At 41.7% G+C, this 24,075-nt stretch overlaps 1 protein-coding gene across 1 annotated transcript; it reads left to right on the top strand.

The window, feature by feature from the left end:
- The first annotated feature begins 2,998 nt into the window (after positions 1 to 2,998).
- On the top strand, positions 2,999 to 7,919 carry LOC122926718 (chemokine-like receptor 1). Its single transcript, XM_044278189.1, has 2 exons — positions 2,999 to 3,095; positions 6,805 to 7,919. The coding sequence occupies exon 2, from the start codon at positions 6,818 to 6,820 to the stop codon at positions 7,823 to 7,825; it is 1,008 nt and encodes a 335-aa protein (XP_044134124.1). The 5' UTR covers positions 2,999 to 3,095; positions 6,805 to 6,817; the 3' UTR covers positions 7,826 to 7,919.
- The last annotated feature ends 16,156 nt before the right edge of the window (positions 7,920 to 24,075 follow it).

Genomic DNA, 24,075 nt, shown 5'->3' with positions numbered 1-24,075 from the left:
GTCTAGTGTGGTGGGGAACATTGTTACGATAAAAAGTTTAGTGCAGCTTGGGGCATAGTTACCCCTTTCTTCACAACATTTTGAGAGACTAACCTTTGTAAAGATGAATCAGACATGGATCAGCCACGATTTCCACATGTTAGTGCCTGATGCATCAGACTAGATAATTGTAAAAAAAAGACCAGTTTATTCTGGTCACCTGCTCCAGCCACTATTCTGATGCAACTACGCGTCTCGTGCCACACACCTGCTACCTCAGGTACCATCTTCTCCTACTGCCACCCACCATTTTGTGCTGTTACTGCCACTGCTGTTGCCCACCACCTCCCCACTGTGTCACTGGGCCACTCTGTTGACTCCTGATTCAGGGACACTGTGTTGGCCCCTCATGCGGTTGCCACCCTCACCATTCTGTGACGGGGCCACTATGTTGACTCCTCTCGCTAGTGTCCCTGTTTGGCCTTGTTGATATCCCTATTTATTTTACCATTAACCTGTCAGAAGAACATAAAAATAAAAAAAATAAGTGGATCCTGTCTTTGGAGCATCTGTATGGCCTGTATCACTATTTTGCATCAGGATATTCTCATGAACATTCCAATCACGTGTAGGGATGAGTGAACTGGAACTGCAAAGTTCAGATTAATACCGAACTTTGCGAGTTCGGGTACCCGGACCGAACCCGGACTTTTTCACCAAAGTCCGGGTTCGGTATTGGAGTAATTTTATTATTTTCTATTATAACATGGTTATAGCGGAAAATAATAGCATTCTTAAGACAGAATGCAAAAGAGTATGCACCAGTGTATTCTATATTCTTTCAGCAGGACCTGCAAAAGGACCTGCGATGACGTCACTACGCTTATGACGTGGGGAGCGTGGTGACGTTATCGCAGGTACTCTGGCAGGTCCTGCTGAATGAAGATAGAAGACAGTGCTGCATCGCGATCATGGGGATGAGGTAAGTAGTTTTTTTCTTAACTCCTAAATTGCCAAATTCTTTTGCATCTTTTGCATTCTGTCTTAAGAATGCTATTATTTTCCACTATAACCATGTTATAACGAAAAATAATAAAGTGAAGTTCGGGTCCCTATTGACTTCAATGGGGTCTGGGTTTGGAGTCAAGTTCGGATCCCGAATCCGAACTTTGACCTGAAGTTTGGCCAAACCCGGTGAAACCCGAACTTCCACGGGTTCGCTCTTCCCAAATCACGTGTCATCTTTGTTTTGGATCCACTCCTGTTTTTTTTTGGCCTTAGCAATACTGATGGATTACTGACCTAATGCTGACCATTTGAAGGCGGTTGCTCAAAAGACAGGATCTTTTTTTGGGTGTTGTTCTAATGACGGATCAGAAGAAGGGCAAAATAAACAGTGACGTCAACAGAAACTTACCCTGACACCCTCTCCACTCTGTCATGGGCACGCTACTTGTATCAGGGTGGAATAGAACAGGTTCTATATAAATCCATGTGGAATCAGCTGATGACGGTGTAAAAGGAGTGCTCTCTTTCACTCTATAGTAGAATCTTTGGCCACTGCACGGTTCTTTAAACCTGGCGCTATTATTGACCCGCAAGGCTGAGTTATTTGGTCAGTTTTAACCCCGTAACTGACCAAATAAGGGAAGTGTGCAGTGATTCTAAGAGTGACGCCTGTCATCTGCATGTCATATGGACTCACAGTACTGTTTAACTAGCACAGCGGACTCCCTATGTGTGTTTCTGCAATGCACAGTATACACCAATATACAGTCTCCCTGCAGCCAGGAAATAACAGATTTTTTTATTGAATCTAATATATATATTTTTTATTTGGCGAAGCTTCCGAATTTAATTTTTGAAAACTTTGCTCATCTCGAGTTGTAATGCTAAACCCATTTTCGGAAGGAGCAAACTGAAGTGTTTCTACTATTAATCAGCTGTGAGGGTAGCTCCTACACATCAAAAGTCTCCAATTATCTTATGGATACAAAGAGTGTTGAGAGAATCAAAGTATCCGAAGTGGACTTTGATCCGAATTTCAGGAAAAATTCAAAATCTTGTGCGTGGTAACGTATGATGTCACCACACCGGCCAGCGTGATGATGTCATCATGCACTGTGTGAGATTTCATGTGGGATCTTCATCGACATAACAGTGGCGGCCTCCTTATGCTCAAATGGATAAGATGAGTACTTTTTTTTACCAGATTAACTTCTGAAAGCCCTCAAAGATAATCTCAGATGTCGCGATCAGCGATGAACAAGACAACTGAGTGGTGCAATAATGGGGGGAAATGCATTCGTTGTTCCTCTTCGTTGTGCCCACTACTTACTAAGAAATGCTCTTCATGACAAAGTAATTTGTAATTTGTGAAATTCAATGAAGCAGCTGAATCAAATTTTCCCAAATTTCACTCAATACTAGATACAATATTTACAATAACCAAGCACTATCCTGGTGTCCTAAGAACATATGGGAAATTATGTCTCTCTTTCATGGTCATCTAAAGGCCTCATGTCTCTGTATTCCTATAGGTTTATTTCCTAGCATATATATCTAATTATTTTTTTACCTATTGAACTAGTTGGGTATTAAATCTTGAATATAAGAATATCATATTCAAGATAGGAGATTCCATGTCTTATCTAAATCAAACATAACCCTTCATAAGAGAAAATATCTTTGAAGATCACAAAGACTGTGTGGTTCCTTATCATTTCCTTCCTCCTTTTTGTGCCAATGACAAATGATAGAGAAATACAGAGAACATTTTATTCCTCAATAACACCAAGCGTGGAGAGGCAAAAATTATTCAACAGTAAACAGGTAATGAGCCGATTTTTTTTATTACATATATTTTAGATACTGTAAATTAATTTCTCCAACCTCTGGCTCTCCAGCATGATGGTCGTTCTAGTTTTGTAGCCCCAATAGGTTTAATGATTGGAGACCACTGTTGTAAGGAGATTGTATACAAGTGAATGCACAATATAACTCTACTATTTGGTTTTGCAGATCTTTGGAGATGAAGATTACACATTGTGACACATACAGTATTACCAGTAGCTGGACCAGAAAGAAGAAAAGCTACTGTAGACTTTCATTCTCAGGTAAACTATCAGTTTTCCCCTTTCTTCAACTTAAAACTTACCTTTAGGAGATTATGGTGGGTAGAGGAAACATTATTCCCCATAGTCTAGGTCCCTCTAACTCAACTACAAGTTAGAGAAGTAGGAACCACCACACCATCACTTACATGTGAAGAAAGAGCACCTCTTTTTATTAATTTAGGTATTCTATACAGTGAAAGCTATTTTATGACTAAGGGTAATTTGGAAGACTTACCTACCTGCCCTGCTGGCTTCTCTTAAAACGCCAGTGACATCTTACATGCTCCAAGATGCTCATTGCGTAGATCTCATTAAGACTGTCCACAAGACAATTTTCCCCATACCTTAGGTCCCTCTACCTCACCTGTTTATATCAGAGTAGTAGGAATCCCCAGGACATAATTTACATCTGAAGAATTAGAACCTTTATTATAATTTAGGTGTTCTACACATTAAGAATTAGCTCATGACTATGGGTAATCCAAAGGTCTCACTCAACTGATCACGTTGACTTCTCTTAAAGTTCTGTGACATCTAAAATGCTCCAAGAAGCTCATTAGGTAGATTCCTTCCAAACTGGCTTCAGTAATGATTACTAGATATGATTTTTTTCTAATGGACTTTTGGATTAAATATCCATTCACAAGGCTGTATTACAAATGTGTGTTGTACAGGTCCATAGTACAGAACGTTTAGCTCACTATTATCTATTTTCGGATCCAACCTGCCTTTTTGGAATAAGCCTAGTAATGTTCCTTCTGTCTACAGAAAGGGTGGATTAGAACAGTAGGGTACTTGATCAATATATACGATACAAATTCCCAAGTGTTAGGACTGTGGTCTACGACCTTCTGCTTTAGCCTGCGGGCATGGAAGCTGTGCCACTCACCATGCCATCTGACGTACTAGTCACCAGCACCATCTCCATGTTGTTGCCTCAGTATTCGTTTAGGGTGAGCATGCACTCACCTCTGGCCCCTGAAAGGTCCAGTTTAAAGTTGTTTGATAGTCTATTTACCTGCATTATTCTTGCCCTGTGTTCCGGCCCAGTACCCATCCTGCCTGTATGCTCCTGCACTTCTAGTTTAGTTCAATTTTATTTGTTTTTCAGTTCTATACCCAGTCCTTGTACCCAGTTTGTGCTGCAGTCTTTTTCTTATTCTGACTGCCTTGTGTCTGCTTCACCACTCTCCTGTCCACAAGTCTATCCTGTGTCTAGCCTCAATCATGTTAACTGTGCATTGCCTGGATAAAAAAAAAAAACTTCTAAGCCTCCATGACTGTTCAGACTGTATTTATGTTTTTCCTGCAATTCTGGTTTGTTTTCTATATCATGAGCAACTGGTGCTTGCACCGGAGTCACTGACTTCAATAAGTCAGCTGGCAACTATACCAGGAATACCCCAGGAGATAGCAGTGTGGTTGCTACCCCACACCAAAGTTTATATACCTATTTAGGAGTTATCTGGAAAGGGCCAGAATAATGCCTTTAAGGTTAGCTCTATGCCAAACTGGTTAGTTGGCACAGTGGGTCCACTCACTGATCCATAACAATGCATATAGATATTTTCTCTTGAACTCTGTATTTATCATAAACACATCAAGAGAACATGGCACATATAACAAAAATGATCCAACAATGTACATCTCAACAAAATATGCAGAAGCAAATGTTAACTCACCTTAATTAATCCTCCACATTTTCCACCCATGTCAGCAGTTACCCACCTAAATAAGAAACATAAAAGAACAGCATAAAAAACTCTCCAAGTCAACATTATCGTTCGAAGCGGATGTCCAAGATTTTACAATTGACACCCAATCATCAGGATTAGGCATTACAAACTGACTAACACCCCATCAATCAGCTGGTGCCAGAAGTTGGCAGTGGACCTACACGGTTCCATCCAATGTGTAGTGGATGGAGCTGGTTACTGCGGTGTTCATCCTATTCAGGTAAATGGAATAAGAATGAACAGAGATGTGTAGTTCTGGAGCACATTTCTGGCACCAAAGTTACTCTGAAACAACTCAACGGGGTTTTAGGGTGTCAGACCCCACCTAAGATCAAATATTAATGCCCTATCCTGATCATAAGCCTTTGTTTGTAAAAACTGGAACATGGCCTTTAATCAAGACTAACCAAATTTCTCCCGGTAGACAAAATCCGATGTGAAAGGATTTACAGTATGCCTGATATTCCTTAGTAGCCCTCTATTAGACTAGAGAACACCAAATAAAAATATTTCAAAATTCTTTTTTCAGAGTATGAAAGTTTGGGTTATTTAAGGTGACTTCCCCTATGGGAATGTGCCTAGGTCTCTAGATGGTTTAGTCTTTGTGAAAGTGTATGTGTGTTGTTTGAACTCCCGTATTTGACCTTTGTTTACTGTGTTGAACCTTTTCTGCCCTGACCTCTCCCTGTAGAACATACTGAACCTGTGCTACCTGCCCTGACCCATTGTCTGTTTATGAGTTTGATTTAAAGGGTTTCTACCACCTCATTTGGACCTAATTAGCTGTCAGACACTAGCGATTTTCTAGTGTCTGCTCTACCTAACCATGCAATTCTAAGACTTTTGTGTGCAGCCGTTACACAAAAAAAACAACTTTTATTGCTATGCAAATGAGCCTCTAGGTGCTATGGGGGCGTCTTTTCAGCACCTAGAGGCTCCGTCTACTCACCCTGTATTCCGCCCCGCTCGTCCGTCAAGCCCGTCCATCTCCTTTAGATTGCCAGCCTCCATCTCATTCATCGGCCGAATTCTCGCGTTTTCACCGTGTGCGTCTGTATTCAGCACAGGCGCTGTGACTGTCTGAATGCTCCCTGCGCCGGCATTTCCACTGCGCCGATTACGTCAGAGTGCTCTGAGGAACAGACGGCGCAGGCGCAGTGGAGATGCCGGCACAGGGAGCATTCAGACAGTCACAGCGCCTGTGCTGAATACAGACGCACACGGCGAAAACGCAAGAATTCGGCCGATGAATGAGATGGAGGCTGGCAATCTAAAGGAGATGGGCGGGCGAGCGGGGCGGAATACAGGGTGAGTAGACGGAGCCTCTAGGTGCTGAAAAGACCCCCCCATAGCACCTAGAGGCTCATTTGCATAGCAATAAAAGTTGTTTTTTTAGTGTAACGGCTGCACACAAAGGTCTTAGAATAGCATGGTTAGGTAGAGCAGACACTAGAAAATCGCTAGTGTCTGACAGCTAATTAGGTCCAAATGAGGTGGTAGAAACCCTTTAACTTTGCCTACCCTGACCTTGGCTTGTTGCCTGACTACAATTTTGCTTATGCCCTTAGTGCGTTGTAACAATGTCCTACCTAGGTCAACTGTCAGTGAGCAGAAATGGAAACAAGGAGTACTGTGGCAGCCTGGTGGTTCCCCTGCAGTAAAGACCAGATTTCTATATAGAGTGAAAGGATGAAGACCAGGGTCCACTTAGATGGCACCCTTAGGAGTAGACCCAAACCAACTCTGTACACAGTGGGTCCACACCTGCTGCATTACAGTTTTCTTGAACATATAATACAAAACATAGACCACGGAAAAAGTTTGGGTTCTAAATATAGGGTCAAAACCAGATCTTATCTTGCAATCTTGCACAAATCCTTTAAGTGTAATACAAAGTAACAGTGAGCAAGTAAAATAATGGAAAGTCCTAATTATTTCATACCTATGTCTTTGTTTCTTTTACTTTACTACAGGAGACTGTGAAATATGGAGAATGCTTCTTTTTTTCCAACATTTTATTACACAACATACAATGACACCGAAGTAGATACAGAAGAAATAAACCCAATCATTCTCTGCATGATTTACGTATTCAACATAATTTTTTACAGCATAACCTTCATCCTGGGGATTACTGGGAACGGACTGGTCATCTGGATTGCAGGATTTAAGATGAAGAAGACAGTCAGCACTTTATGGTTTCTGAACTTGGCCATAGCTGATTTTGTATGTGATATGATCTCCCCTCTCCAGATAACTGAGTTAATTATGGAAGGCCACTGGCCCTTTGGTCAAACCATGTGCAAGGTGGTTTCCACCATTCTCTTTCTTAACATGTCCATCAACTCCTCTTTCCTAATGATTATGAGTGTTGACCGATGCGTATCAATTAGGTGTCCTTTGTGGTCGAAAGAGCATAGGACTCCCAAATTGGCATTAGCCATCTCAGCTATAATATGGACAACTTGCTTCATGCTTAGTGCCCCATATCTTGCTTTCTTCAACATTTTTCATGACTCTGAGGAAGGCATCTCATATTGTATTCCCATCTATGGTGCTGATGATGATACAGATACCACAATGACGCAAACTATGACAATCATTACGTTAGTTACCATGTTCCTCATCCCATTGTCTATCATAGCCATTTGTAACAGTCTTATCATACTTCGGTTGAGAAGAAACAGAAGCAGACATTTTTCAAGATCGAATAGGCGCCTGAAAGTCATTATCACTCTTGTACTTTGCTTTTTCAGCTTTTGGTTCCTATTCCTTATATGGACTTTCCTAGAAGTTCTAAATATTGAAATTAGTAGGACTGCTGACTTGATCATATCCAACCTTGTATGCTGCATAATTTTCTTCAGCAGTTGTGTTAATCCCATCATCTACGTCTTCTTTGGAAGAGGTTTCAAGAAAAAATCATTCAAATCCATCAAATTTATTCTGGAAAACACATTCAAGGAGAAGGATGTTTTGGATATAGAACCTTGATTAGTTCAGAGTGTGATGGAACCTGGAATGGAAGGTTATAGCATGTGACGAAAGAAAGACTCCTAAAAGGGAAGCTTTATTCTTAACAGAGGTTGTTGAGATGTGAAAGCCAGTGATGAGCAGCATAGGCAATATTCGTTTTTGCGATATTTCGTGAATTTTTCGTCTAATATTTGCCATAAATTTGCAAATTCTAGAATTTGTGATCTCCAGTCATTATTTTCTTGTGAAAATCAGCAATGTAATATGTGTGTATCACTTTTGCTACATTTTTCAAGCTGCTAGAAGTTTCCTGAGACTGGAGAAAATGCACAGTACAGTAATCCCTATCACACTACCTAACACCCTGCACTGGAATCAGCTACACTATATCACTATCTAACCTTCACTGACTATCTCCCACTAACTATCTGTATTATATGTATAAGCTAACTATCTAACTATATAATGTAAAGCACAGCAATGACACTGCTCTCTCTCTCAGAACTGAAAAAAACTACAGAAAATGGCTGCTGGGGAGGTTCTTATATAGTAAGGGGTAGGCACATTTTCCTATTGCTTACTAGGGATGTTGCTAAGCTCTAGCAGACATTGCAGCCTTCTCATTGGCCCACAAGCAAGAAGGGAGATTACTGATGAAAAAAAAATCTAGAATATTCGCGATTACGAATGTATAGCGCTATATTCTACATCTTTGCAAATTCTCGAAGTGCCGATATTCGCAATTAAAATTTGTGATTAGAATATTCGCGATCAACACTAGTGAAAGCCCCTTTCATTTTCCAACGTCATTTTCCACAGAAAAGCCCTTTATGAAGAAGTAGACTCTTTTTTGAAGTAAAATGCTGTTCTATATAAAAAAAAATGCACAACCTCAATTCCCCCCCAAAAAAGTTGGGATAAAATGTAAATAAATGTCAATAAAACAGAATGCAGTGATTTACAAATCTCAGAGACCCACATTTTATTCAGAGATAGATCACAGGACACATATGAACTTGATGGCAGCAGGACATCTCAAAAAGCTGGGACAAAGAGGTAACAAAATTCTGGAAAAGTAAGTGGTACTAATAATCTGCTACTGTCACACGACTGGGTAAAAAAAAGAGTATCTAAGAGAAGCAGAGTCTCCCGGATGGAGGATTAGGCAGAGGCACACGCAAAAAAAATGCATCTAAAAATTGTTTCCTAAAGATCTACTACCTAAACTTAAAGTTACAAAGACTTGGAATATCCCACCATCTACAGTACATAATATCAACAACAAATTCAGAAAATGTGGAGAAATCCATGGGCTAAAGGAACTAGTCTGACGGTCAATACTGGATGCCTCAGGTGGCTTTAAAAACAGGCAGATCCTGTACTGGAAGTCCCTGCATGGGCTCAGGAGCACTTCCAGAAATCACTGTCTGTGAACACAGTCCTCCGTGCATACGTATCATGCAAAGAAGAAACCATATGTCGCCACTAGTGATAAGCGGCAGGGTGCGGGGTCATTTTCAAATTCGCCATATTTTGCGAATATTTTGCAGAATATTTGGCGAATATTTGCGAATTCGAATATTCGTTATATTCAACATTTTTTTACAAAAAAAAATTGGCAATGGAAAGATTGCGTAATATTCTATATAATGCTATATATTCTTTTTTTAGAATATTCGTCATTTTTTCCATCTGAAGTTATGATTCCTCACTGCTTAAGTTGCTTGTCAAGCAATTTATACAGGAAGAATCATGACGAATATTCTAAAAAACGAATATATAGCACTATATTTGAAATATTCGCAAATTTTCGAAGTTGCGATATTCGCGATAAATATTCGCAATTCAAATATTCACGCTCAACACAATCCAGAAACGCCATTGTCTTCTCTGAGCCAAAGCTTACATAAAATGGACTGAGACAAAGTGAAAAATGCTTCTGTGATCAAATAAATCAAAATTTGAAATTATTTTTAACCAAAAATGTCATGTTTTAGGGGCCATCCAGTTCAGACACCTGCATCTCTGATAGTATGGGGTTGTATTGGTGTCAGTGTGAGCAGCTTACATATCTAGATGGCAATATCAATGCTGAACAGTATATGTTCTAGAACAACATAAGCTCCATCCATGCGATGCCTCTTTCAGGGAAGGCCTTGCATATTTCAGAAAGACAATGCTAAACCACATACTACATCCATCACAACAGCATCACTGCACAGAAGAAGAGTCCGGGCGCTAAAACGGCCACCTGCCATCCAGACCTTTCATCAATAGAAAACATTTGAGGCAGAAAATCTTGAAAATCTGACATGTGTCACTTTATGTGGTAATAACTTTGGGATGCTTTCACTTTTCCAAGCTATTCTGAGATCGTTTTCTCGTGACACATTGTACTTCATGTTAATGGTAAATTTGAGTCAATATGTTTTACCTTTATTTATAAAACAAATCTAAAAGTTAGCGGGTGTTTAGTGCGGCGGGGGCCATAGTTACCCCAAAGGGAACTCACCTTTCAACGCAAAATGTGGAGAAAATGACCTTCATAAAGATAAATCAGACCTGGATCAGCCAGGATTTCCAGACACCGTGTCTGAGGCTTCAGATTAGATCATTCTGGCAGTGTGCTGCCACACTGGAACACTGCGACAAATGCCTCGTTACTTCTGACCACGTGCTTCAGCCACTATCCTGATGCTGCCACCCACCTGATGCCTCACGCCTGCTGCCACCCACCTGCTGCCTCACTGTAATCTGCCACCATTTAGTGATGTAACGGCCACTGCTATTGACTAGTGTTGAGCGCGGATATTCGAACAGTGAATATCGCAACTTCGAGAATTCGCGAATATTTCGAATATAGTGCTATACAGTATATTAGTTTTTTAGAATATTCGTCATTTTTTTCATCTGAAGTCATGATTCCTTCCTGCTTAAGTTGCTTTCGGGCCAATCATGGTTGCGAGCGCATCCAATCAGAGCGCCCCACTCTGAGCCAGGGAGGAGGAGCTGAAGTTCTCGCGAGAATCGCAGCTCCCTCTCCCGCGAGAACTTGAGCTCCTTCTCCTTGGCTAAGAGTGGGGCGCTCTGATTGGATGCGCTATTAGCCAGGGAGAAGATAACCCCTCCCAGAAAATATACAAGTCCACGCCTAGTATAACCGAGTCGCTTCATTAGCATATGAGGCGCCAAAAGATACAGGGACCACAGCGGACGAACGGGGGGTTCTTTAGAAAAAAAATAAAGTGCCAAGACATCAGTGGGGGGCGCACTATAAGGTAGGATAATATTTTGATTTAGGATATCCAGGTGAAAGGTCCTCTTTAAAGAGTCACTGTACTTTCACACAATTTCATTGCATTTAATAGAGAATAGCGGTCATAGAAATGATAGTTCTCTGAGCCTAGTTCTGAGGAGCAGACAGACATGTGTCCTCTCAATAGCACAGCTAGGCTTTCTATATTGACTAGGGGTGGACCCAAGTGCATCTCCTGAGTCAAGGTTGTTAACACTGACCTATCCATACAGTACCATTGAGTAGACAGATGAAACAAGTTTGAACATTTTAGTTTCTCAAATCACAGTACAACAATGAACCCTCGTGCAGCTACCCTGTTCTGCGGTATTGCACATAGATCTGTACACACATTACGGTAGGAGATTTTTCAATCAAGGCGGTTTGCAAGGTTATTTCATTTATTATTATAAATGCATTACAGTAATTACAATAATAAAATTGGATGCAATGATGACTGAGAATTTAAAAGACCATGTTATACAAAAAAAAATACAAAAAAATTGAGAAATATTCATGCAATTGAATAAGGTATCGGGGATACAGCTTCTTCTTGTGGAGACTGCAAATCACAGCAATGCTCCCTAGGAAATAGCATATGCAGATAATTGTTATTCCAAGAGAAAGAAAGGTTTATCTGTGGCGCCACCTAGTGGAGGCAATGACCCATTGACTATTGTGTAGTAACCTCCACTAGGTGGCACTGCAGATACATAAGTGTTTCTTATTACTAGGCTATCGGTGCCTGTTGCTACAGGTTTAGACTTCATTCTATGTATCAGTGTAGCAGAGCTGGCTGTGTTATCTGCTGTAATATGGGGGGATGTCACTATGGCCTTCCATAGGGCTGACACTAAACCTGCTGAGCACTATGTAGAGCAGAAATCAGCAACCTCTGGCACTCCAGCTGTGGTGAAACTACCACTCCCAGCATGCACACTAGCTTGACTGTTTTCAGAACTCTCATATAAATGAATGGAGCATGCTGGGCAGGAGTGCACCACCAATGAGGCCAGGTGAGGCGATCGCCTCGGGTAGCACCAGGTAGGGCCAAGAGGGGGGGGGGGAAAGGAATTGGGTTAAGTAATTGGCATTGGGGAGTGGGGGTGCCCTTCCAGTTTTCGCTTCAGGCAGCAGAAAGGCTGGGTGCACCCCTGGTAGTAGAAGTTTCACCACAGCTGGGGGTTGCTGATCCCTGATGTACACGGAAGGAATCATAAATATACTTAAAGGATAACTGTCATATTTGTATTTATTTGCTAGTTTATTAGAGCTCTGCATGTATACCTGAGTCTGTCAATGACCTGATCTGCCCCCCTAATTTTAGAATGACCAAGCGGGCGGGAGAGCGCACGATCACCTGCCCCCCTACACCATTTTCAGGATGGCCAGAGCGGTTAGCAGAGTGTCAGCATACAGCTGACACTCTGCTTGAAACAACTGACATCGGTGCTGGCACCAATGGCAGCCGTTTAACCCCTTCATAGGGACTGCTGTATGGTAAGGGTTAACAGGGAGAGAGCTCCCTCCCTCTCCCATGGGGCCACTGCTGTGCCGTTGTAGTGACCCCATGCTTGACGGGTTCACAGAGGGAGGGGGCTCCCTCCCTCCCCAATCGGGCACTGCACTGCTGTGGCAGTGGTCCCGATAGTTACCATGGCAACCAGAATTTTTTGTCACCTTACATCACAAAAAGTATAATTCCAAGCGATCAAAAAGTCATACGCACCCCAATATCATACCAATCAAACCGTCATCTCATCCCGCAGAAACTGAGACCCTAACTAAGAAAACCTATGGCTCTCAGAATATGGAAACACTAAAACATGATTTTTTTGGGTTCAAAAATGCAGTTAGTGCGTAAAACTTAAATAAATAAAAAGAAGTACCACGTTTTACGGCGTATAAGACGACCCCCAACTTTTCCAGTTAAAATATAGGGTTTGGGCTATACTCGCCGTATAAGACTACCCCTCTTCCAACACACACCAAATAAAAATAAATAAACATCAGATTTGATTTCAATGTGGTAATTTTAATTCAAATGCTTATGACATGCAGGTACTTAGCAGGAAAACTGTCACTTATAAACATAAGGCTGTTTGTCATCAAACATGTAAACATTAACCAGCGCAAGTGGATTAAACGTTTCCTGATTCACTCTAAAGCTGAAAGGAAGGATAAGACAATAAACCCATGGGAGCTGCCATGCTGTTTGCTTTTTCATTTGCTTTCCAGTCCCGAACCTTCTTTTCTGTTACTCCATATTGTCTTGCAGCAGCGCGGTTATTATGTTCCATGGCAAAGTTTACAACTTTAAGTTTGAAACTGGCTTCATATTTCTTTCTTCTTGCTTGTGGAGCCATGATGGGGTCTTGTACTGTATGAACCTGTACAGATACTGGTGCTGTACTGTATGTACAGGTACAGATACTGGTGCTGTACTGTACGTATAGATACTGGTGTAGATACTGGTTCTGTACTGTACGTATAGATACTGGTGTAGATACTGGTTCTGTACTGTATGAACAGGTGCAGATACTGGTATTGTACTGTATGTACAGATACTGGTGCTGTACTGTACGTATAGATACTGGTGTAGATACTGGTTCTGTACTGTATGAACAGGTGCAGATACTGGTATTGTACTGTATGTACAGATACTGGTGCTGTACTGTATGACCAGATATTGGTGCTGTACTGTATGAACAGCTACAGATACTGGTATTGTACTGTACGTATAGATACTGGTGTAGATACTGGTTCTGTACTGTATGAACAGGTGCAGATACTGGTATTGTACTGTATGTACAGATACTGGTGCTGTACTGTATGTTCAGATACTGGTGCTGTACTGTATGAACATGTGCAGATACTGGTGCTGTACTGTATGTATAGATACTGGTGCTGTACTGTATGTATAGATACCGGTGCTGTACTGTATGTATAGATACTGGTGCTGTACTGTATGTATAGATACCGGTGCTGTACTGTATGTTCAGATACTGGTGCTGTACTGTATGAACAGGTGCAGATACTGGTGCTGTACTGTATGTATAGATACTGGTGCTGTACTGTATGTACAGATACTGGTGCTGTACTGTATGTATAGATACTGGTGCTGTACTGTATGTATAGATACCGGTGCTGTACTGTATGTTCAGATACTGGTGCTGTACTGTATGAACAGGTGCAGATACTGGTGCTGTACTGTATGTATAGATACTGGTGCTGTACTGTTTGTACAGATACTGGTGCTGTACTGTATGTTCAGATACTGGTACTGTACTGTATGAACAGGTGCAGATACTGGTGCTGTACTGTATGTATAGATACCGGTGCTGTACTGTATGTTCAGATACTGGTGCTGTGCTGTATGAACATGTGCAGATACTGGTGCTGTACTGTATGTACAGATACTGGTGCTGTGCTGTATGTATAGATACTGGTGCTGTACTGTATGTATAGATACTGGTGCTGTACTGTATGTACAGATACTGGTGCTGTACTGTATGTATAGATACTGGTGCTGTACTGTATGTATAGATACCGGTGCTGTACTGTATGTTCAGATACTGGTGCTGTACTGTATGAACAGGTGCAGATACTGGTGCTGTACTGTATGTATAGATACTGGTGCTGTACTGTTTGTACAGATACTGGTGCTGTACTGTATGTTCAGATACTGGTACTGTACTGTATGAACAGGTGCAGATACTGGTGCTGTACTGTATGTATAGATACCGGTGCTGTACTGTATGTTCAGATACTGGTGCTGTGCTGTATGAACATGTGCAGATACTGGTGCTGTACTGTATGTACAGATACTGGTGCTGTGCTGTATGTATAGATACTGGTGCTGTACTGTATGTATAGATACTGGTGCTGTACTGTATGTATAGATACTGGTGCTGTACTGTATGTATAGATACTGGTGCTGTACTGTATGTACAGATACTGGTGCTGTACTGTATGTTCAGATACTGGTGCTATACTGTATGTACAGATACTGGTGCTGTGCTGTATGAACATGTGCAGATACTGGTGCTGTACTGTATGTATAGATACTGGTGCTGTACTGTATGTACAGATACTGGTGCTGTACTGTATGTATAGATACTGGTGCTGTACTGTATGTACAGATACCGGTGCTGTACTGTATGTACAGATACTGGTGCTGTACTGTATGTTCAGATACTGGTGCTGTACTGTATGTACAGATACTGGTGCTGTACTGTATGAACAGGTGCAGATACTGGTGCTGTACTGTATGTATAGATACCGGTGCTGTACTGTATGTTCAGATACTGGTGCTGTGCTGTATGAACAGGTGCAGATACTGGTGCTGTACTGTATGTACAGATACTGGTGCTGTACTGTATGTTCAGATACTGGTGCTGTACTGTATGAACAGATACTGGTGCTGTACTGTATGTTCAGATACTGGTGCTGTACTGTATGTACAGATACTGGTGCTGTACTGTATGTTCAGATACTGGTGCTGTACTGTATGTACAGATACTGGTGCTGTATTGTATGAACAGGTGCAGATACTGGTGCTGTACTGTATGTATAGATACCGGTGCTGTACTGTATGTTCAGATACTGGTGCTGTGCTGTATGAACAGGTGCAGATACTGGTGCTGTACTGTATGTACAGATACTGGTGCTGTACTGTATGTTCAGATACTGGTGCTGTACTGTATGTACAGATACTGGTGCTGTACTGTTCGTTCAGATACTGGTGCTGTACTGTATGAACAGGTGCAGATACTGGTGCTGTACTGTATGTATAGATACTGGTGCTGTACTGTTTGTACAGATACTGGTGCTGTACTGTATGTTCAGATACTGGTGCTGTACTGTATTCACCACCACATGTATCTGCTCCCCAGATAGACTCTGTTTTTTCACCACAGATAAGATGCACACCAAACTTCATTAGAGATCCGCCATTCCAACATTAGAATTGGCTGAAGTGCAGATGCTCCTGCTTCCCCCCACCTTTCCTCAAAATCGCCAATCCAACCCAGTATACAACAACCAGCCAATCCCCCAATCACGGCAAGCGATGTACGGGTATTATCTGTGCACACTGCATACAAAGTCTGCTTGGGTTGGGTGGGTCAGCTCTCCTTGCCTGCCCAGCCCTCCGTGTCTCCAAGACGATCTGAGCAGTAGTACGCAATGTGATACTGCCGGCATGAGAAAACCACTGAGAGCAGGGAGAGGGGGCTGCTTCAGGAGCGGCTGGCTGGGATGCAGCGCACAGTGGCTCAGCTAGAGGGCGCCTGTCCCTGAAGCTGGAGAAGGACAGCTTCTCCAGTGTGGCTTGGAAGTAAGTTTCAGCACGCCGTATACTGGCATATAGGACGACCCCAGGTGTATAAGACGACCCCCGACTTTTGACAAGATTTTCATGTGTTAAAAAGTCATCTTATACGCTGGAAAATACGGGATACATATTAGGTATTGACTCAAATTTACCACTGTCATGAAGTACAATATGTGACGAGAAAACAATCTCAGAATCTCAGAAGCCTGGATAAGTAAAATTATTCCAGTTATTACCACATAAAGTGACAGATTTCCAAAATTTGGCCTGGTCCTTAAGCTGAAAAATGGCTATGTGATGAAGGGGTTAAAAGACCATTGCTAGGGCTTGTTTGTCTTCCTTTTAGTATAAACAGAAGATGGAGGGGCGGTCCTTCACACTGCCTGCCTGCATTAGGCTTCAGAGTGAGGAGGCGTGTCTCTCAGTAATCCAATCTGATTGGCTGGCAGGAAGCTGCTGGCTACAGCAAGTGTGTATGTAAAGTGAGGGAAAGCAGTTTTGGCCTCAGACAACTGGCAGAGGAGCCATCTTGAGAAGGTCCTCATATTGTAAATGTTTAAACAGCCGTAACTTTGGAAAAAACTCAAGGACAACAGTGGTATGTGAAGAAACTAAAGATTGCTGAAGAAACTAAAGATATGTTACTGCTGCAGCAGTAACATATGCTAAAATTGAAGATTTTCCTAGTTTTAATAAAGGAAAATATAGATTTTATAAAAGACAGGAGATGAACATTATGCTTAAAATCTTTTTTTACTCCCAGCAGCAAAATAGTTAACATCAACAGAGAAAGAAATGTAAATATGATATGTAAATCAGCCTTTAGGAATAGCCAATGGACAGTCAGCGTAGGTTATATAAGGTTTGACCCCACATAGTAACGTCCTTCTTTCTTGATGATGGCGAAGGATAGCAGGAACCTAGGAAAATAAAAATGCATCGTAAAACGTCGGAGATTAATCCTGGACTCGATGAACCGTTAGGAATCAAATAATCTTCAATATAATTGGAGTTTTAAACTAAAATTAAAAGAAAAAATAAACCACAAGGGTTGGGTTAATAGGGTGGGACAATGCTCATCTCCTGTCTTTCATAAAATCTATATTTTCCTTCATTAAAACTAGGAAAATCTTCAATTTTACTTTAAGACAGGAGACTTCTATTATGCAAGTTCAAAGCTTATGTTCTAAGAAATGACTCTAAACAAATTATGTAGACATAGTTACTGGTTACTGAACAATACCATGGAAAAGTGTGAATCCGATCTAAAATAAAAAGTTTTAAAAGTTGATTCGGAGGACCAGTTGGCTGCTTTCAAAATGTCAGATAAGGATCTTCTAGCCTGTCTAATTTTAGTGTACATAGCTCCTCTAGTGGAGTGAGCTCCAAAAATGGAAGTATCTACCCCAGCTAAGGACATTGTTTGGGAGACCCATCTAGCTAACGTTGCCGGCGACACAGGTAAGTGGGGTTTGCAATAAGAAATAAGGAGTTGGGCTATCGATGGATTGCTGAGAGGTAAAGTTCTACGTTCATAGAATTGTAGACATCTCACTACGCAAAGCTTTTCCTGGAAAGGGAAAGCAGGGTAGAAAACCGAAGAGTATTGTTTTTTGTACGAAGAACTATAGAAAAGTGAACTTCCTGAGGTAGGAACTGTCTACGAGAAATGTCTAAAGATCGGACATCTGACACGTGTTTAAAAGATATAGTAACATGTTTAATTTAAAAGACAGCAGTTTCAAGGAAAGGAGATCATTATCCTCCCAATTTAAAAGCAAATTTAAAACTAAATTGACATCCCAAGTAGAACTATATTTCGGAATAGGAGGCCTTCGAAATTTAATGCCTTCATAAGATTGCAAATTAAAGGATGTTTGCCTACCGGTAAGGTTTGGATAGGAGAATGATAGAAGGAGATGGCTGATCGGTAGACATGAATTGTTCTGTATGCTTTCCCTGTGTCTAAAGAATCAGATAGGAAATGTATAACTTGATTTAAATGTGCATATACGGGATCCAAAGACCGTTGACTGCACCAATCAGACCAAATCTTCCAGGCTGATCTGTAGGAAGATCGGGTGCCTGGAGCCCAGGCGTCAGAGGGGATGTTGTTGGCGGATTGTGAAATCTCGAAATCAATTACTGACGGGCGGAAATGAACCAGGCTATTAAGGTTAAAAGGTTCGATAGAATCAGAGGATGTTGTTGTCCTGTCTAATTTAGAAGAATTGACGGATGAATCGGAAGGATCTGTGGATAATCGTCATAGCTAGTATCTGGGGAAACCAGGTTTGAGTTGTCCAGAGTAGGGTTATTGATACCAGAGTTGATTGTTGTAACATGGTTAGGAAAAGAGTTCTCGGAATGAGATTGAAAGGAGGGAAAGCGTACAAAATTTCTGCGGGCCACGACTGAGATAGAGTGTCTGTACCTAGAGATTCTGGATCGGGATGCCAACTGAAAAAACGAGGAATTTGACGTTTGATTCGAGAGGCAAAAAGGTCTAGGTACATTGGACCCCAAAGCAAATCGATTTGATGGAAAATATTTGGGTCTAGTCTCCAGTTGCTGGAATATGTAATGTAGGGGATCAGGAAAAATCGCTTGGATTGAGGACGATAGTAGGCCTACAATCTGAGCGATGGTTCATAGAGATACCAAATTTTTGTTGAGGACAGACCAAATTTCTTTTCTGATAGTTTTCAATTTCCTAGATGGGAGGCTAAGGGTAGCGTATTGAGTATCTACCAAGAATCCCAAAAATTATATCTGTCTCGATGGGGTTAATACCAATTTCTCGTGGTTGATAAAAAAAAAATTGGTTAAAAGAGTTAACGTTCAGTGAATATGGAGGTGAATTAGTGAAAGAGATTGAGCCATGATGAGGATGTCGTCTAAATAAATGATGAGACGTACACCTCGTGTCCGAAGGGTTGCAACTACTGGTTTTAATAATTTTGTGAAACACCATGGAGCGTAAGACAGACCGAATGGTAGGCTAGTGAATTGATATTTGTGACCCTTCCATAAAAATTGGAGGTAAGGTTGAGACATTGGGTGCATAGGCACCGTGAGATAAGCGTCTTTGAGGTCTATTTTTGCTAACCAATCCTTTTGCAAAAGTAAATCTCTCAGTAAATTAATACCCTCCATCTTGAAATATCTGTAAGTGACATAATTGTTGAGGCTTTTTAGGTTGATTACTGGACTGTGGCCGCCATTCCTGTTTTGCTCAAAAAACCTGGGGATTGTGCAGGTATTTCTATTAAAGCGTTCTTGGAACATATTTACTTGATTTCCAATTGTATCAGATTCTGGTCTGTCTGAGAAAATGTTATTGGATGGAGTATTTGAGTTTGAATTGGTTTGTAACAAAAATCAATTTGGTACCCTCCCACAGTGTTTAATATCCATACGTCTGTTGAAATCATAGCCCAGACGTGGATAAAATGTTTTATCCGACCTCCCAAGGGAATGTGTGAAGAATGTAGAAGAAGAAGATTCCTTACCTGCAGAGGATCTTGACCTTGAGAATTCTCTATTGCCTCTGGCGCGCCACGGTTTTCCTCTTGTGGGAAAGAAAGGGGTGGTAGTGTAGGAGGTGGTCGGATAGGTAGAGAATTCTTGTTGAGGAGGAGGGGGGGCTCTAAAATATTGTCTCTCATGAGAACCTCGGCTGGGAAAACGGCCCTTTCGTTTCCCAGCCCTTACAAAAACACGGCCTTGAAAGACTCATCTTAATGAAGTCTGGGCTTTATCCCGGATGAAAATAGCCCTACATATTTATTTATGTCCTTTACAAAACATTCTCCGAAAAGTAAACCATTGGAAGATGGGTTATCATCTGGGCTATTATGTACAGTGACAAGGTGTGTTAGTTGAGGATCTAATCTCATGAGAATAGACCTCTTTCTTTCTGTACATATAGTTGCGTTGGTGTTACCTAATAAACATATTGCCCTTTAAGACCAACCTTTTAAAACTGATAGGTCCACTGGATCACTAGAGGTGGAAGCTTGCTTGGCCAAGTCTAAAATTTTTATTAGAGGACTGACCAAAAACGATCCACTCCGTTTTTGTGATTTTTTCCCGATTTAGACAAAAATGTAACCAGGGTTGGATCAATGTCCGGAGTGTCCGAAATTTTATGTGGAAGAGTGGGTCCAGGGCACTCTGATTGTAACTTGTTTCTTGCTGATTTTTCTAATGGCTTTTTGAGCCATGCAGAAACAAATTTAGATACCTGAGGTAATGGTATCCATTCACCTGATCTGGGGTGTTTGATTGTCCCAGGCTTAAAGAATTGAACACCTAACCCATCTAAAATGATAGGAGAAGAGATGGTTCCTTCATCTACCTTTTTGTGTCCCTCATCAGACATGTCTTCAAATAGAGACATTTCTTCATTCTTCAGAGGAAGTATTATCCTCTTCACAGGAGGATTCAGAAGGTAAAGAGTTGTAAGAGTCCGGCTTAACTCTTAAAGCCTTAGATGCCCGCTTTGTACCGATAACCTCAGGGGTAGAGGGTTCAGTATTAACTGCTTTAGCAGTGATAAGAGTGCTTTTTGAAAAAGTTTGACCTGATCCCATTTATCTTGTAACTTTTGTACCTTTTTTGGATTGGGATCGGTAAAATATCGCCTTTTTAAGGTCGTTTTTAGACCTTCTGCAAACCGGGAAGTAGATTCCTCCATGGACAAAAATTGGTCGGACGGAGTAGCAGGGTCTTTGGGCTTTTGAGCGGATTGCGTACTGGTAATAGCCATAGCCACAGATTGGGAGATGATATTTTGTAATGATGGCATGGCGGTATCAACCGCACATTGTACGGATTTTGCCACTGTCTCATTAACAATAGACAATCCACAATAACTGAACCTGGAGTTTCAGGTATTTTATTGGAGTTTTCAGCGGACATGGCTGATTAAAATATATGTATATGTATATATGCAGACTTAAGGAAAATAATGAAGAAATAGTTACATAAAATAATATAAAGAGATAATACATTTTTCACAATACTAGAATCACGTGTAAGGATATTATGTAGAAATACCACTAGGTGGCAGTCAAGTCTAAGGAAAGAGCTGAGTTGAAAGCAGCTGGCAGCCGTGAAGTTGACAGAAGCCGAACGGGTTTTCAGAAAACTCTTTACTGAGGGGAAAAAAGGCGCGCAGGCTGAGGACCAGCTGCGCGTGCGCACTTCAGCAGGAGCGGTGAGGTAAGCCGAAAAGTGCGCAGAAATGCCGCTAAAAGGGACAAGGTAAGTTATGTAATGTGGTGAAAATGTTAAAAGCCTTCTGTCACCCCACTAAAGTAATTTTTTGGCTACTTAAAATCCTTATACTGCGATTTTTCACTATATAGTCCTCTTACTCTTTTTCGTTCAGTAGTTTCTTAAAAAAAACGCACTTTTATAATATGTAAATGACCTCTTTACCAGCAAGTAGGGCGGTTACTTGCTGGTGGCCGCCGCATCCTCCTTTCAAATAAGCGCCCCCTCCTCCTGCTGATTGACAGCGCCAGCGAGCGCTCTCGTCCTCTGGCTGGCCCTATCTGCCTTCTAAATCTTGGGCCTGCGCCGCACTGGTCTTCAGTCGGCGCAGGCGCACTGAGAGGAGGACGCTCGCTCAGCCGCTCCATCCTCAATGTGCCTGCGCCGAGTGTAGATGTAACTTCGGCGCAGGCGCATTGAGGATGGAGCGTCCTCCTCTCAGTGCGCCTGCGCCGAATGAAGACCGGTGCGGCACAGGCGCAAGATTTAGAAGGCAGACAGGGCTAGCCAGAGGAGGAGAGCGCTAACCGCCCTACTTGCTGGTAAAGAGGTCATTTACATATTATAAAAGTGCGTTTTTTTTAAGAAACTACTGAACGAAAAAGAGTAAGAGGACTATATAGTGAAAAATCGCAGTATAAGGATTTTAAGTAGCCAAAAAATGAAAAATGGCTTAAGTGTGGTGACAGAAGCCCTTTAACTAATTAGGCCAGCAATCAGTTCATTCCTCCTTCCATTCAGTGACTCTCACTATCTGGTTTATCAATCATCACCTGGAACATCTCAGGAGACATATGAGACCCGAGTTACAAATCATAGCTGTATGTAGGCTGCAGAGCTGCAGAGCTGCAGAGCCGAGTGTGTTATTTAACTATTTATTTTGTGAATCAACTGAAGCCAAAAAAAGACAATGTGATGGCCTGATGTGTTATGTGCCAAAAGGCAAACTCAGCTCTGCTACATTTACTACAAGGTCATCTGTGTAATTTGGCATCCAGAGTTGTATTGACTTCACTTTTATATTAGTAGAATGAAAAACCTGCAATTCTCAGTATGAACACAGGGTGGCAGCATATTCCATAAAACTGCATGGTCTCTAGGGCACATTCTCAGCGTTGAGGGATCATTCAGACGGACGTATGTTGTCTGCAAGAATGCGGATCCATTTTTTTTGCAGACAGTTCAGCATGGTCTACAAAAAAACTGATTGCATTACGCATTTTTGTGGACCCATAGACTTCAATGGGGCCACTTCCTGATTTTCACTGACAAGTATAAGACATGTTTTATTTATTTTGCGGAGCCGTAGAAGCGAATAGGTCCACATCTAAATCTGCATTTTTGCGAACAGCATACGGTCATCTGAATAAGCCCTAAGGCCCAAGCCATAATAAAAGGTCTGATAGTGGGGGTCTTCACCAATGGCACCCTACGGGACCCTCCAGCCCATGTTACATCAGCTAAGATTGTAGATGGTGGCCACATTCAGAACTCAGAGAGCTTACTATCAATGCTATGGAAGCAGTGATTGTGAAAGCAACGTTATGGGGCCCTAGAGCCAATGTTATGAGTACTCTTGTCCTAGAGCCAGTGTTATGGGGCCCTAGAGCCAATGTTATGGGTGCTCTGGTCCTAGAGCCAATATTATGGGGGCATACATGATTGTACACATTTCCTGTATTAAAGGGATTTTCCGACTTTTTTTATACTGATGACCCTTTCTTAGTGTAGGTCATCAGTATTTGATTGGTGGCACTCCAGCAACCAAGATCTCCGCTAATGAGCTGTTTGAGGAGACAGCAGCACTCTGTGATCCTTTGTCATATTACATATTTATTTCCATATCCTGCATCATGTGTATTGCAATTCTATTTAAGTGCTATGTTCAAGTGTAATGTGCCTGCTTTACCAGCAGATGGCAGCAGTATTGGCAGAGCTAGTTTTACCTAGAGTGGAACTTTCTATTCATGCAGTACGCAGACCTGCAGGGTATTGTGATTGTGAGGTCACGGTTAATAGGCAAATGAGGGTTGCTCTTGGTTACTCAAAGTTTGTAGGGGGACCCTGGGCAGGCGTACAGCCGTGATGGAGAGGCTGGCACAGGGGTCCTCTGGGGCACTCTCTGTATGTAGGGACCAGGCCTGATGTTGGGTGAGGTGCCCTGGATGTTGCAGATGTTTAACCACTTCAGCCCCGCTAGGTGAAACCCCCTTCATGACCAGAGCACTTTTTACACTTCTGCACTACACTACTTTCACCGTTTATCGCTCGGTCATGCAACTTACCATACAAATGAATTTTACCTCCTTTTCTTCTCACTAATGGAGCTTTCATTTGGTGGTATTTCATTGCTGCTGG

This window comes from Bufo gargarizans, chromosome 2, assembly GCF_014858855.1.
Source record: "Bufo gargarizans isolate SCDJY-AF-19 chromosome 2, ASM1485885v1, whole genome shotgun sequence".
Classification (NCBI taxonomy): Eukaryota; Metazoa; Chordata; class Amphibia; order Anura; family Bufonidae; genus Bufo; species Bufo gargarizans.
Note: the sequence above shows the minus strand (reverse complement) of the source record. Positions and strands in the feature narration are given on the sequence as shown.